This window comes from Scyliorhinus canicula, chromosome 4, assembly GCF_902713615.1.
Source record: "Scyliorhinus canicula chromosome 4, sScyCan1.1, whole genome shotgun sequence".
Classification (NCBI taxonomy): Eukaryota; Metazoa; Chordata; class Chondrichthyes; order Carcharhiniformes; family Scyliorhinidae; genus Scyliorhinus; species Scyliorhinus canicula.
The window spans coordinates 152,192,751-152,209,689 of NC_052149.1; the positions used below are offsets into that span (position 1 = coordinate 152,192,751).

The 16,939-nt window shown below is 46.8% G+C and overlaps 1 protein-coding gene and 1 non-coding gene across 4 annotated transcripts in view; both read right to left on the minus strand.

Annotated features, from left to right (window-relative positions):
- kif20a (kinesin family member 20A) overlaps nucleotides 1-4,831 on the minus strand; it is a 59,293-nt gene extending 54,462 nt beyond the window's left edge. The window contains exon 1 of one of the 3 annotated variants that reach the window (XM_038795364.1): nucleotides 4,699-4,831. Coding sequence is in view for 1 of the 3 variants with exons in the window: in XM_038795362.1 (XP_038651290.1) it covers nucleotides 59-61 (3 nt within the window). In the remaining 2 variants the exon portion in view is untranslated. Of the gene's footprint in view, nucleotides 1-58; nucleotides 79-1,770; nucleotides 1,789-4,698 lie in introns of those variants that run through there. The other 2 variants (XM_038795365.1, XM_038795362.1) reach the window with 2 other exon arrangements.
- A 10,931-nt stretch (nucleotides 4,832-15,762) lies between these two features.
- Nucleotides 15,763-15,835, minus strand: trnaa-agc. Its single transcript has one exon. It is a non-coding gene; the product is annotated as a tRNA-Ala (tRNA).
- Between the last annotated feature and the right edge of the window lie 1,104 nt (nucleotides 15,836-16,939).

Genomic DNA, 16,939 nt, shown 5'->3' on the forward strand with positions numbered 1-16,939 from the left:
TTGCAAGAGTTAAGCACAAAATCTAAACCCACTCAATCTCACTTCCTGCTCCACTCACCATTCCAAACACAATGTCCAATTATTGCAAAAAGTAGTTACATTAAAGTGCAAGAGGGGTCAGCAATAATTAGCAAATGATTTTCAGATATGCTTGTTGAAACTTTACAGTTCTCAACCAGAATGAGAAAAAGAAAACCAATGGAACTGACGTCAGTTGGTATGAATTGAATTTGCATCCTTCATAAACACATGTAACTGACCCAGCAAATTTAAAAGGGGGCTGGACCAGCTTCCCATTTGCCAGTAATCCAAACAATCAAATTCAAAATTTCTAGCCACACAAAAAAAATACTCCCATTCACTCCAGATGTTAAATATAGTGACTTCAAGACCAACAGTCTTTAGAGTGAAACCAGATGGGTTCTTTGATTTAGGTTTAGATCAATCATCACACTACATAAGGGGTAAGGACCAGGCTCCAGACAACAGCTAGCTGATATACTGAACACTGTTCCAGCAAGAAGCCCCCGTCACAAGTTGTGCTTAATCCACAAAGGGGAAGCAGTAATTTGATGTTATGCAAAGAGATCATTAGGAGAATTCAGTCACCAGGGCATCTAAAATGGCCTGCTACGGTTACACAGAAATAAAATCTTTGGACGTTTGAAATTTTGCCCCTTTGTGCACAGTGCAGGATAGTCATTAACTTCCAGCTAATGATCTCTCCAATGCAGCAAGGGCTGCTCCAGTTAACAAGTAAACTTTGACACTGGTTTTAACTTATGCTAAGGCTATAGAACAAGAGATATGTTTCCACAAGAAAACAGATCACGCACAACTGACAAATAACTATGCTTTCTCAGCTAGAACTAAAAATACATGTGAAATAAAAACAAAAATTACTAAAACATCCTTTAAGGCAGTGCTTCTCAAAGTGTGGTACGCGTACCGGTGCCGGTACGCGAGCCATCGTCTGCCGGTACTTGGAGTGTTTCCAGAAAAGAAAGAGACAGTAATCCTGGATTGGCTTGTTTCGCTCACCGGTCCCTGGCACATTGAAAAAAAAAACTGCCGGCTTGCCACATCAGATAGTTTGAGATGCACTGCTTTAAGGGTTTGTAACCCAGTGGAATCTCATTATCCAAATCACCATTATCCTTACTTATCTCCATTTGAGTTTATTTCACATGATTAATATTTTAACATTTTCTCATTGAAAGCTTAATTTATATTTATACCAATAACTGTGCAAGCTTCCTCTTCCTCAAATGTCACAATGCTTCGCAAGCAATGCATTTGTTTTTTTTCCCCAAATAAAACCACTATTGTTGAGTGGTGAGTTACAGCAAGATCCCACAAACACCACAAATTTAGAAATAGAAAATGCAGGAAACACTCAAAGTGGAGAGAAAAATAGGGTTAATGTTCCAGGTCAATGCCGAACTGCCAAAATAATAAGCCAACTGAATGATCAGTTCATGGGCAGGATTTACTAACCAATCCGCCGCTTGTTTTTCAGCAGCAAAGGCAGTCCGCCAGTGGGATTTACTGGTCCCGCCGTTGTCAACGGAATTTCCCGTCGACTGCACCCCTTGTTCCCAGGACCCGTGCATTGTCCCACCGAGATGAACAGCCGGTAAATCCCGTCCAATGTATTTAACATATTGCTTGAGGGAGGGATGGTGAGAAAGACAGGAAATATCCTGCTCATCTTTAATTCGTGCCATTCAGAAGCAATAATTTACATTCAGCCGAGTTCCCAAAACTTACACTCAGTCTCACTAATAGCTAATGCCTAGATTGTGAGTCCTAGAATTCAGAAGTCTAGTCAGGTGAACCAACAATGAAGGCATTCTGATACCCTTGGAAATGTAGCTGAAATCTAGAACGCTTTCCTCCAAAAAACTGAGATTGATAGATTTTTATTAAAGGAAATGGAACGTCTGGCAAATTGAGTCAAAATACGGAACAATTGCAATCTAATTAAATGATGGAAAAGTTCAAGGGGCTAAATGGGTTACCCCCATTGCATCACGAGTTCCATGTGCATTGCTGGGATCTCACCGAATGATTCCTCTTTGTTCTCATAAGACATTCAAATACACAAAAGGGATCAACCAGGAGAGGGAATTCTAGCTCTTTTTTTCCTTCTGACCTGTCCTAAACTAGGGACACCGAAGCCAATTACATGCCTGTACAGTCACCCCAGCTGAGTTTAGTCTACTCAACAGACTTGGGATTTTTCTGAGCTGCATTGCTCAGTTGTTCACTGGGTAAATTCAGAGAAAATTTAACAGTACAAATATTTTAAAAATAGATTCAAGCTAATAATCATTAAATTAAACCATCCGGAATGAATCTCATCAGCTCCTGGAGATAAATGTGAGCTAGTCTTCCCTTCTTCGAAAAGCAACACGTGTCTTGGCAGGTACGGAATGCATTAACATCGTTTGCAAACTGACTTTTGGTTGCCCTCTCCTTGGCAAACATTGCTGCTAGATTGCACATTCCTGACAGACATGAAAGCCATAACAGGAAAATACAAAGTTCCAAAAAGGATATCAGAGTATAAATCAGCAATATTCTGAATCTACGTTTAGCTGCATACAAACTGGATTTGCACATAAAATAAATACCTACAAAATTCATTACTGGTAGACTGGTGTGGCTTGCTTGCATTCTTGAAAATAAAACATTGTACATAAAGAATTTGTATGTGACTGATTTTGATTTAATAATAATTGCTGCACATCAGATCAGTGATATCTGGTAAACTCTCCAATTTTAGTTTGAAAAATCCCATAGATTTAAACTCTTTTAAGAAATGTCAGAAAATTGACCTCCATGTGTCTTCCTGCCCTTTTTAAAAAAAAAGATGGACATCAGATGCCAGTCTCTCTCATGCACATGGTCCCAGTTACACAAGAGACACATAAGTGCATAGAAATGCAGCAGACCAACTTCATGTACTTGCTAGAAGGGGATCTTCATTTAAACAGCATATTAGTTGATTCACCCTACAGGTTCTGTAGTCACCTGAACCCCTCTTCTGCAAGAGCATCATTTGGATGCCAGGACTAAAGTTATTTTGCTGTGTGATCAGACACAGAAAAGGAGCACATTTTTAACAAGTCAACATTATCAGCACAAACGATCAATTGTATATCACACAAAAAAAACTGTAGGCATGCTGCCCATAATTTTCCACACAATTAATATTTAGAAAACCACAGGCAGCATGTCCAAGATTTGCCAATAGGGTTAGGGTTAGCCAGCAGGCAAAGCTCTCTGTGAGGAACACACATTCAAGTGCCTCTTTGTATTTTAACACAAACAAAAGCACTGCTCCGGGGCAGAATGGTTAAACTCAAGTGAATTTTATTATAGATTGCTTCCTTTCCTTTTTCCTGTGGTGGCCCCTGTCAAATTGTTTCCATATGGTCTGCTTTGAGAGATCACCTCCAGTGGGGTTTGCAGTTACTAATTTTGACAGTTTTAAAACTAGAATCCCCGAAACTATCTCCAACAATAAAATAGATTTTTTTAAATATCCTAAACAGCACTGCTCCAATGGTCAAGCACCCTATCAAACCATACAGGGTACACTAACACATTGTATTACTGGACTGGTGAACTGAACTCCCAGGTCTTAATGGATTTCTTCTGGGTGCTCCAATTTCCTCCCACAGTCCAAAGATTTTCAGGTTAGGTGGATTGGCCCTGCTAAGTTGCCCCTTAGTGTCGAAAGATTAGGTGGGGTTGTAGGAATGGGGCAGGATGTGCTCTTTCAGAGGACCCATGCAGGTTCAAGGGCCAAATGGCCTCCTTCAGCACTGGAGGGATTCTATGGAGTGCAAGACTGCTAATCAACAGGATGGAAGGCCAAATTCCACCATGCCAGGTTAAGGTTTGACTTTAGCTTTTAAAAACTGGAAACAATATGAGCAATCAAATTGTCAGCTGGGTTGAGAATGTCTTTTAGGAAGCCTGCTGCCTTCACCTTGTCTGGCTTACATATGACTCCAGTCTTACAGCAACACAGTTGGTTAACTACTCTCAGAAGGGAACTAGCTTGGCACCTAGTCAAATCAAAACACCTACCTGGTGTTCACTCAGAAAATTGTCTGGCATCTTTGAATTTGTCTATATGTATGTTTCTGGAACATACCTCTTCATTCACCCAAGGAAGGAACAGCACTCCAAAAGCTAGTGTTTGAAACAAACTTGTTGGACTTTAACCTGGTGTTTCAAGACGTCTTACTGCACTCAGAAAATAGGCATGGGCATAAAAGCCAACCTTGCCCTCATCTCATAAACACACAAGGTCCCAGCCCTCACCTAACTGGCCAGCAAATTGATGCCCCAATGTAAATATGCAGGAACCCCAAGGTGGGTGATCACAAACTCTCCCAAAGGAAACACATTCTGCCTGTCGATATTGACGGAGCTGCTCTTTTCCTGGAAGGTTGCTGGCATCTACTTTTCTCCTCAGGAGGGAGGGGGGAATGCTGTGCTAGACCACGCTGTGAGCCTGCAGCACACTGGCTGCCAGCTCTATGAGGGTGGACAGGGCCCAGGCTGACCCGCTGCTTCACGGCTGAAACAGCAAACCGGCCGGAGCCTGAGGCAGATCGGAATCCGCGCGGGAGGGGGCTGCCTATTCCGGTTAATGCCGCCGCCGTCGTTGCTGGCACTGACCTGGGAGCCGCAGCCTCTTTGAATTGTTGAGGATTATTCGCGATTACCTCGCCTTCACCCCGCGCACCAACGACTCCCTCTTTTTCAAATAGCGCGCCGCTGACAGCTTCCAATGGCATTCCAAGCGCCAGTGACCTCATTCACGCATGCGTGCCGCCGGGCTGTGACCATTTGAGAATGGCAGGGTCGCCATATTTCATTAGGGCAGAAAGTGGTGTGCGGAGAAGATTTCTGCGACTGCGCGGTTCCGCCGCTCGTTATCCAGAAGCTGCGGCTCCGTTCCTCGTAGCTGTGCGCATGCCCATGCGTCAGGATGCGTGCCCGCACTTGCCGCATGCGCAGTTCCAGCACCAGGCATTTTCATTGTAAGAACAGAATGCTGCAAAGGGTAGATTGGGGAAGGATGTTTACCCTGGCTGGGGGGGATCTAGAATGGGCACACAGACTTAGGATAAGGGATAGGCCTTTAGGACTGAAATGAGGATGAATTTCTTCACTCAGAGGGTGGTGAATCTTTGGAAGTCAGAGATTCATAGATGTCTACAAATTAAACATATTAAGGATGTAGGAAAATGGTGTTGGAAGTTGCAATGAGCCATGATCTTATTGAATGGTGGAGTGAGGTCAAAGGGCTGAATGGCTCTTTGTGCCCCTGTTACATTATTTTCATTTTGTCTCTTATAAAGTCATAGAGTTTTTATAGCCCACCGTGTCCATGACAGCCATCAAGCACAATCTACTCTGATCCCATCTTCCAGCACTTGGTCCATGGCCTTGTATGCTGTGGCATTTCAATTGCTCACCTAAATGATTCTTAAATATTGTGAGAATTCCGCTCTCTACCACCCTTTCAAGCAATGAGTTCCAGATTCCAACTCACATCCTCTCTAAAACTCCTGCCCCTTACTTAAAATCTGTGCCCCCTAGTTATTGGCTCCTATCCACTCTATCCAAGCCCCTCATAATTTTGTACACTATCTTTCAGTTTAACAGTCTACCAGACTCCTGAATGACCCACTGATGGACTGAACTGATCTCTCCGCGCATCTCCTCTACTGTGTAGCACTACACTCCGTACGCTTCACCCTATGTCTAGATCTGTATTTACATTGTATATTTATTGTGTGTCCTTTGTTTTTCATGTATGGAATGATTGCCTGGATTGTACACAGAACAATACTTTTTGGTACACGTGGCAATAAATCTAAATCAAATTAACAGGCAATGGATTCATTAGCTGATCCATTGATGCAAACAATCATTTTCAGGTTGACAACACTGACATATTATTTCCGTCTCTACCAGCCTTTCAAGTAGTGAGTTCCAGCTTCAATCAGGTCCCCCTTGGTCTTATCTACTGCAAGGAAAACAACCCCAGTCTATCCAGCCTCTATTCACAATCTATTTGGCCACGTTACAAACACACCTTCCTAGGCTATAAAGTACTGGGGTGAGACTCAAACCTGGAGCTTCTGGCTCGCAGGCAGGGCCGCTACCCACTACATCACAAGACCTCCTGCTCCTTCGCTACTGTCTCCTAATTATACATTAATTGTGTTTAATAGCATGCAGTGCTGAACATTAATTGCTGATTCACTTTTGCCCCTATGAATGGGCAGAGACTGAAATGTATTTGGTGGGTTAGGTGGTGCATGCTTTTAATGTGTATTTTTGTAAATAAATGCTTATAAGAGTGTAAAGATTTGCTCCAGTTTTATCCTTCACCAAGTGGCATTTTGAATTCTCATACTGCCCCTCTGACCATAAGACAGAGGAGCAGAATTAGGTCATTCGCCTCATCAAGTCTGCTCCACCATTCAATCATGGCTGTTATGTTTCTCATCCCCATTCTCCTCATAACTCCTGATCCAATTATTAAACAAGAACATATCTATCTTTGTCCTAAAGACACTCAGTGATTTGGCCCTTCAATCTAAGGCTGTGCCCTCAGGTTCTAGTTTTACCTACTAGTGGAAACATCCTCTCCATGTCCACTCTATCTAGGCCTCTCAGTTATCACGTAAGTTTCAATAAGAACCCCTCATCCTTCTAAGCTCCAACAAGTACAGATCCAAAGTCCTAAACCGCTTCTATATGACAAGCACAAGCTCTTAATTCAGGGCAGCACGGTAGAACAGTGGTTAGCTCAGTTGCTTCACAGCTCCAAGATTCTAGGTTTGATTCCTGGCTTGGGTCACTGTCTCTGTGGAGTCTGCACGTTCTCCCTGTGTCTGCATGGGTTTCCTTCGGGTGCTCCGGTTTCCTCCCACAGTCCCATGCCTCTATCCTATCCCTGTAACCCCATAACCCAGTAACCCCACCCAACCTTTTTGGACACTAAGGGCAATTTAGCATGGCCAATCCACCTATCCTGCACATCTTTGGGTTGTGGGCGTGAGACCCATGCAGATATGGGGAGAATGTGCAAACTCTACACAGACAGTGACCCGGATCAAACCCAGGTCCTCGGCGTCACGAGGCAGCAGTGCTAACCACTGCGCCACCATACAGCCTAACCCTTGCAGAATTGATTAGCCTAATGTCCTGGCTAGCCTCACATCCTCTAGACCTAGACGTCAACTAAGTTTCAATACAAACCTACAGACTCTCACAGCTACCTTGACTACACTTCCTCACACCCTGTTTCCTGTCCTGTAAGAAGTTAATTCCATTTTCCCAGTTTCTCCATCTCCATCGCATCTGTTCTGACAATGCAAGCTTTCTCACCAATGCTGCTTGATGTCTTCCTTTTCCTCAAGTGAAGTTTCCGTGATTAACAGGGCTGTTCTACCGTGTCTGATGCATTTTGCACATTTCTGCTCTCAACTGCACACCCCCAACCACCTCCCAGAACAATGATAGGGTTCCCCTCTTCCTCACGTTCCACCCCACCAGCTCCGTATTCAATGAATCATCCTCCACCATTTTTGCCAGCTCTGGCATGATGCCACCAACAAACACATCTTCCCCTCCTCTTTCAACATGCTGAAGGGACGGTTTCCTCTTCAATACCTGATGTACCATCGATTGTACGCGAGGCGAGTGATTTACCAAAGTCTGGGTTTAATTGACTAGAACACAGCTCTGCGATCGTCTACAGTGGAAAGGGACGATCGTCAGGCGTCTGAGCATTTATACCTCGTTAATAGAGGCGTGGTTAACTCAGCCTCTCGGCCAATCGGTCGAGAGGCACATGACCGACTAGGGCCAATGGTAAGCCGACGTTCTGGCCCAATGGCAGACGAGTATGCAGATCATATCACCACAATACCCTGCTACACGCTTCAGTTACCTTCACCCCATCCCTTCCCCACAGCACCTTGCCATGCAAGTGTAGGCGATGCACATCTATCCTTTCACCTCCTCCCTTTTCAAATCCAAGACCCTAAACTCTCCTTCCAAGTGAAACAACAATTTACTTGTACTTCTTTCAATTTAGTGTACCGTATTCTCCTCTACATTAGGGAGATCGAACGTAGACTGGGTAACCGCTTTGCGGAATGCCTCTGTTCAGTCTGGAAGTATAACCCTAAGTTTCCTGTTTCTTTCACTTTAATTCTCCACATTGCTTCCACTCTGACCTTTCTGTCCATCGCCCTGCTACAGTCTTTCAATGAAGTTCAACACAAGCTAGAGGAACAGCATATCCATCATCTTTCGCCTTGGTGCTTTTCAGCCTTCTGGACTTGAACTCAACATTTTGAGTTCAACTACTTTAGATCAGAAGCTCTGCTTGTATCATCTTCTATGTGTTTTCTGAAGTTTCTTTGCTGAGTAATTTTTTTCTTTTTCCATTCCTGAGGCCAGAATTAGGGGGATGTCGATATCTTGGAGGGTTATGTAACTTGAAGAGATTACAGATAGGGAAGGACAAAAGGAGACAGAAAGGAGGGAAGGAGGGGGAGAGGTAAGGGTACAGAGGTTGGGAGTGGTGCTCTAGGGGCACAAGGGATACTGGGGCTGGAAGTAGCCTTCAGAAATGAGAGTTCAAGCATGAACAAAGACAGAGATCGGACTATTTCAGCATTAACTAAGAAGGGGAAGGCAAGTCCGAGCATGAACTGGGGAAGAATGCGGTGTAGGAGGGGAAGTGTCAGCACAAAACGTGTTGAGATTGAAAGATCATGGGCGGAATTCTCCGCTCCCGGGAAAAATCGGGAGGGCCGTCGTGAACTCGGCTGAGTTTCACGACGGCCTCGGAGGCCGCTCCTCGCCCCCTATTCACCCCTCCCAGCGGGGCTAGGAGCGGCGCTCCGTAAATATCGGCCGCGGGGGCGTCGTGCCGAGAATGACGTGGCCGACGTGCCTAATGGCGTCAGCCGCGCATGCACAGCTGACATCACGACGCTGACAGCTCGAACCCGCGCATGCGCAGTAGCCGTCTTTCCCCTCAGCCGCCCCGCAAGACATGATGGCGGCATGATCTTGCGGGGCGGCGGAGAGGAAATAGTGTGTCCAATTGAGACGCCGGCCCGACGATCGGTGGGGCCTGTCCCCTCCCGAGCACAGTCGTGGTGCTCATTCCCCACCAGGCCCCCTACAAGCCCCAAACAGGGATCTCCACACCCATTTCACGACGGCAGCAACCAGGTGTGGTTGCCGCCATCATGAAACGGTCGTGAACGGCAGGCTGCTCGGCCCATCCGGGTCGGAGAATCGCTGTTCGCCATGAAAAATGGCGAGCGGCGATTCTTCAGCGCGGGGAGGGGGGGGGGGGGGGGGGGGGGGGCGAGCGGAGAATCACGGGGGGCGCGAGGAGGGCGTGAAATTTGTCAGGGGGCCCTCCCACGATTCTCCCACGCGGCGTAGGGAGCAGAGAATCGCGCCCCATGTTCAACTAAGGAGCGTGGATGGGACAAAATGCACCGGTTTAAACTGGGCAGGAGTGGGGAGGAAGAAGAGACTGTGTGGAGGAGCATGGTAAGAGCAATGTGAGTTAGGTTCATAGCATCTGAAGAGGTAGAGTATCTTATGAATTGTGTCTGGAACAGTGGATGTTGTATGTTTTGTAACTTTCACACTCACAAACCTGAAAATTGTGAATTAGAAAAAAGCTTAAAGTTAACCAAAATATCTTTTTTTAAAATAAATATAAAAACATTTCAAGGGGATGTTGGTGGATGAGTGTTGGTGAGGGGGGTGGTTGGGGGTGGAAGCTATGTCCCACCTATAAATGCACCACCAATTTTGTACCCTATCACGATTGGATTTGCCCCAGCATGATTTATCTGCTTTGTTTTGCTGCAGCATAATAAAGGAATGGCAACTGTCATAATACACACCAGTATATCATGGTGCAGACACACACTGATGGACACACACATGGACCAATCAACATGTACAAACACAGCAGCCAATCACCAGTTAGAATACACACACTATAAAGGCAGAGGGCACCATGGTTCCTGCTCATTCTGGGTGCTGCCTCTCAGTGTAACAAGAGCTCATCCAGCCCAGCACAGATTACACCACGTGGTGAGAGAATCAACTGGTTCGGACAAGGCTTAGGTCTCTAGTTTAAGTTAGCATCATTTAGACCCACAGTCATCGTGTGTTAGTTAGTTCGAATTGGTTAATAAAATTGAGTTGAACCTTCATTAGTGTTGGAAGTGCCTGTTCATCTCTCAGGTCTACACTAGCCAACACTTCATGATACCAGGAGTTGAGGAATGCTCGCACTTCTGAGACCTATCTTTCAGTGATCTGCCATCCACCAGTCTCGTGCCATCCTACAGAATGGACTCTATTCACCCGCCACCGTCTCTTCGCATTGCAGGGAATCTCGGCTCAAACTGGAAACTTTTTGAACAGCGCTTCCAGCTGTACCTCGAAGCCAGGGACCTGGAAGCTGCCTCAGACGCACGGAAGATTGCTCTCTTCCTCTTCACAGCCGGTGACCATGCTCTGCACATTTACAACTCGCACACCTTCGATGAGGGGGAGGACAAATTGAAGTTCAAGACCATAATTCTGAAGTTCAATAGCTACTGCGTGGTCAAGGTCCATGAGAGCTTCGAGAGATACATGTTTCAGCAGCGAACTCAGGGTAAGGACGAGCCTTTCCAGTCCTTTATTACCCACCTCTGCGTCCTTGCGCAGTCCTGCAACTACGGGTCCACCTCTGACTCCATGCTCCGTGAACAGATTGTTTTTGGTGTTCAATCTGAGCCCCTGCGCCAGCAGCTACTAAAAGTAAAGCAGCTCACTCTCTCCACAGCCATTGAGACCTGTGTACTTCATGAACATGCCTCCATGCGCTACTCATGCATCCAGGCTGCTGAAACAGCACAGCAAGCCCCTTACGAGGCAGAATGGGTCCAAATGATTAAATCTTTTCAGGCTCTGGATCTGAACGATGGCGGCCATTTCACGTGCTTTTTGCAGTGTCCCGCGCTTACACGCAGCGAGCGTGCTGACGTCACAGACCGCTTCATGCAGGTGTGCGCTACGCTGGATCTCCTGCGCATGCGCGGGGGAGCGACAAACGTCCCGACGCTCCGTCGTGCGGCAACTGCGGCTCCGCCCACTTATAGCGGCAATGTCCCGATGCTACCTGCAGTGTGGCAAACGAGGCCACTACGCTGCAATGTGCAGATCTTCCATGCCTGCTGTTTTTCGAAGGTCCACCCAGCCCCACAGAGACGTCAGGGCTATCCAGCCTGCCATCAATGAACCTACTCTAGAACTTGATTCGACTGTGTCTGCAATGACCCACAGGTCCCGTTCCAAATCGGCGTTGTTACTACAAACAGGATGTCCCCCAAGTGTGGCACTGAACCTGTCCACGTCCACAGCGTCAGCCAGGATGATCAGTGGTGTGCCACCCTTATGGTCAACCGGTCCCCTGTCAGATTCCGCCTGGGCACTGGCCCTTCTGCCAATCTCATCGCATCGTCTGATTTTCGCAAGCTCTGCGTACAGCCTGCTGTCCTGCCATCTGCATGTAAATTGCTGGACTACAATGGCAATGCCATCGCCGCCAGCGGCTCCTGCCGCCTTGAGGTGACACATCGTGCTCACACAGTCATTCTCCCGTTCGTGATTGTTGCTGCCTCAAAAGCCTCCCTGCTTGGTGCGCAGGCATGCAAGCTGCTCCACTTATTGCAGAGAGTATACTCTCTCTTCAAGCGATGTGTCTGCATCCTCTGACACAGACTTCAAGGCGCAACTCGACTCCATCATTCAGCAATACCATGATGTTTTCGAAGGCATGGGCACGCTCCCCTACACGTACAAAATCTTACTCAAGCCCAACGCCACGCCTGTTGTCCACGCACCTCGCAGAGTCCCAGCGCCCCTCAAGGACAGCCTCAAGCAATAGCTCCAGGACCTCCAGGACCAAGGAGTCATTTCTAGGGTCACGGAACCCACAGACTGGGTAAGCTCCATGGTCTGTATCAAGAAGCCGTCCGGCGAGCTGCGGATCTGTATTGATCCTAAAGATCTGAATCAGAATATCATGCGGGAGCACCACCCGATTCCGAAACATGAGGAGCTCACGTCCGAGATGCCCACACCAAACTATTCTCAAAACTGGATGCCTCGAAGGGTTTCTGGCAGATCCAATTAGATGAGTCAAGCAGGAAGCTGTGTACGTTCAACACACCCTTTGGCAGGTTCTGCTACAACCAGATGCCATTCGGCATCATCTCTGCGTCCGAAGTTTTTCACCGGATCATGGAGCAGATGATGGAGGGGATCGACGGCGTCCGGGTATATGTCGATGACATTATTATCTGGTCAACCAGAGTTCGTCGCCCACCTCAGAGACTGAATTTATGAACTCTTCACACATGTGGACTCTCTGAAATGTTTTTTTTCTCCTATATCCTTTATTGTTGCATTCGTTATCCAGTAATTTGTAAATAGATTCATTGGTTCTTCCAGTTCATGGTAGTCATCTGCACCAGGCACCTTCCTCTGTAAATAGTCTTGTTCCCTGGATATAGCTTTGTACATATGTCTTCGCACCTCACACGTAGCTAGGTACATTCTCCACACACCCACACTATTTATTATCACATGCCTATATCAACATTTTTTTAATAAAAGGGGGGATGTCATAATATACACCAGTATATCATGGTGCAGACACACACTGATGGACACACACAGGGACCAATCAACATGTACAAACACCGCAGCCAATCACCAGTTAGAATACACATACTATAAAGGCAGAGGGCACCATGGTTCCCGCTCATTCTGGGTGCTGCCTCTCAGTGTAACAAGAACTCATCCAGCCCAGCACGGACTCACACCACGTGCTGAGAGAATCAACTGGTTCGGACAAGGCTTAGGTCTCTAGTTTAAGTTAGCATCATTTAGACCCACAGTCATCGTGTGTTAGTTAGTTAGAAGTAGTTAATAAAATTGAGTTGAACTTTCATCAGTGTTGGAAGTGTCTGTTCATCTCTCAAGTCTACATTAGCCAACACTTCAGCAGCATTATTGTAACATCATGAACTTGCATATATCAAAGTGTTCTTGATATACCGGGGCCAGATTTTCCGATTCTGAGGCTAAGTGCAGAGGATCCGTGGTGTTTTATGTGGAAACAATCGATGGCGCCCCCTCACTGGTGAGGGGCTAGCAGCCGCACCACATAAAACTCCTCGCCTCCACAAAATAAACTGGCCAGAGAATGGCCGAGTCCGTGGCCGTGCAAGCGCACGGTGACGACCCGCAGCGGTCACACCGTAAAACATGGCGCCGACCGTGCGCAGACCCGATCTTCCAGGTGGTGCCTGTCATGATATGCAGACACACACATAATGATATACAGGCAGGCACAGACAAGCAGCTAATGGACAGAGAGAACAGTATATGACCAATAAGCAGGCAGGACACTCAGGGGCGGGATCTGACTATAAAAGATACGAGGCACTCACACTCTGCCTCTTTCCACTGATGAACATCTAGAGCAGGGGTGGGCAAACTTTTCCGTGCAAGGGCCACATTCAGAAATTCACAATTTTAAAGGGCCGCATAGTATATTAAGTAAAATAATTACTTCACCCGGTTATGATTCTGGGCGCCTCATATAGAACATAGAACAGTACAGCACAGAACAGGCCCTTCGGCCCTCGATGTTGTGCCGAGCAATGATCACCCTACTCAAGTCAACGTATCCACCCTAACCAGTAAGTAACCCAACAGCCACCCCCCCCCCCCCCATTAACCTTAAAAAAAATGTTTACCCCCCAACCCCCTGGCCAGCAGCACAGCTCCCGCCCAACTGTGGCGGCGCTGGGCACAGTCCGCAGCTGCCACGCCAGGTTCCTGCATGGCTGGGATCAAAAGTCAACCATGCCATTGTCATAGAAGAGTCCCTTTCAGAAATGTGCGTTTCTCAAATGGCAGCAGTGATGTCAGAGTGTGTCTTTCACTTTCATTTTAAGCTGAAAAGCTGCTTTGTGGCTCTGTTTTAGTTTTGTTTTAGATTTGGAGAAGCTGCAGTCACAGAAAGATGTGTATGAATCTCTGCAAGCTAAAGAATGTTCCTTTGGTGATTTCAAAGTGGTAACTGCTCTCAGTAGAGAATTTAAACCTGGCGTCCTTCTGTAAAAAGGGTTTTTGTCTTATGGATGTCTTATAGAGTACTGATATTCTTTGGGGAGTGTATTTGAATTGATGGTTGCTAAGATGTTTACTGTATGTTTATAAAATGTTAACTGGGTTCATAGAATAAACATTATTTTTGTTTAAAATATTTTTGTTTCAAACAGGCGCCGCCCCCGATTTCGGCGTAAAAAGGGATTCTCTGCCCGATCGGCGTTGGGGAACGGAGAATCTCGCCACTGATTTTTGGAAGTTAGTGATCAGCATATTTTAATTTTCCACTTGCCATCACATAGGTACACAGTGAAAGTGGTGGATAGAGCAAGAACAGCCATTATCGAGGATAACTAGCACATCTACAAGCAGGAGATATGTTGATTACATACGCTCTGTATCAAAACCTTAGCCTGAGAGATATCTTAAAACCTTCCATTAAATAGTGTTTAAAATACCTAGGGCGGGACTCTCCATTCCCCGAAGCCAATTTCGTAATCGGCGATCAGGCGGAGAATCCCGTTTTATGATGGAATGAGGGCAGCACCTGTTTTCGTGTGCTCCGCTCCCTCCAAAACAGCATCATCGAGACGTTACCTGAAGGCCCTCCCCCAATCCTCCGCCCCCCGATGGGCTGAGTTCCCGACCGCACGGAGGACGTATGGTCTCAGTGGTTGGGAACACAGCGTGGCGGCTGCGAACTTTGTCTAGCGCCGCCACAGTTGGCCGGGAGCTGTGCTGCTAGCCGGGGGGGGGGGGGGGGGGGGGGGGGCTTTGGCGAAGGCTGGGGGGACTGGTGGGGGGTGGCAAGTGGTGGCGAGTGGGTGTCCAGGGGTGCACTATCTGGCAAATCAGGTCCGCGCATGGGCAGCGTCATGTTGTACGGTGCGACTGCTGCAGGTCGTACCCGGCAATTCTCCGACCGTTTATTTCGTGAAGGCCGGGCGTTTTATGTGACACGGCTGCTAGCCCCTCACCGGTCAGAAGATCAGTGCTGGGGTGACGCAGATTGTTTTGACGTAAAACGCCACGGATCCTCCGGACATAGCCTGGAAATCGGAGAATCCAGCACCCAATATTGCACTGCTATTTAGCATTAACCTCCAGAAAAGCCCGTCAGCTACACCTAGTGATGCATGAAGCAATTCCCTTAGTGCCATTCTCCCACCTCTCCCCTGAACCCCTTTTCAGATAACTGTTTAATTCTCTTTAGAATGCATCTGTCTCACCACACTCTCAGTCAGTGCTGATTTATAGATGTTAAATGGAATGAAAAGTTTACGCATTCTCCCAGTGGCTGCGTGGGTCTCACCTCCACAACCCATAAAATGTGAAGAGTAGGTGAATTGGCCATGCTAAATTGCTCCTTAATTAGGGGGGAAAAAGGAATTGGGTACTCTAAAATAAAAAGGAAAATATAAACAAATGATATAAGTTTTTTTTAAAGTATATTTCTCAAAAGCAGGTGGTAGCATTAATTTTACGTTAACCTTCACAAAAAGACATCATTGGAGAATGCGGGCATCGATCCCGCTACCTCTCGCATGCTAAGCGAGCGCTCTACCATTTGAGCTAATTCCCCTACATGTGTAGGTGTCTTCCGCTCCTCGTTTTGTAATACGATTGGTTTACCAGGGCCGTGCTAGCGTATCATTCTTGGTGATTGACAGGTGAATAGACCAATAGCAGCCTGCCTTCGGGGGCAGGGCTGCTCATGTAAACCAATCAGAGGTGGAGGCAGGCGATAGGATCCTTACAACTTTTTATTCTGATGAGTGCACCCTGCCAGTTAGTGCAAACAGGGCCGACCAGCAAGGGTACACCCAGCCGCCCGCGATTAAATATCCAGTGCTGCACTATCGGCGCAGCGGGGTGGATCGTGGACATTATATTAAGTCCAGTGCGGTCACTCGTGTTTCTCTCCACGAAATGCAATTTATTTCACTGCAGGATGTGAACCCATGAGGCTAAACACAGACCCAGTCACACCCATTGCAGTAAAGCTAGCGGTTTTTTAAAATTGAAAGTTTTTTTTTAAATACTCGTTTTGATGTTTCTCACTCCCAAGTCAACTTTATTTGAAATAAATTATCACCAGCGCCGCCCTAAATCCCAAATTGCGAGGTCTGACTGCACAATTAAAAGATTCACAGAATTGGCACAGCACAGAAGGAGCCCATTCGGCCCCTCGGACGCAGGAATACCCTGTACATGTTCCTTGGTCTGAATGTGTTGGCTCAAATTTCTCAGAAGACAAGACTCCTCGCTCCACTGTCTGGCACCATTTCCCGTTGCTCTCCCCAGTTATTTTTTCAGTGGCATTTTGGTTGCTCACAACCCCACGGATGGACACACACACACACCATGTGAAATGACCCGTGTTTTCAGTGCTCTTTACACGTACCCTGCAAACCCTGGTTAATTCCGCGTGAATTTCATTTACTCTCCCCGCATATTTTCACAAGGGTGCCAATCCCGATTGAAGCAGCTCTTAAAAATGGGTCACAAAACACATTTTTCTCTCAGCCTGTTTCTCTACTGCTTCTGGGCCTTTTGATAACTTCCATCATTGTCACCAGTTTGGGTGACTGCGGAATCTGCACCTTCTCCCTGTGTCTGTGTGGATTTCCTCCGGGTGCTCTAGTTTCATCCCACAAGATGTGCTGTAAGGCAACTTGGGCATTCT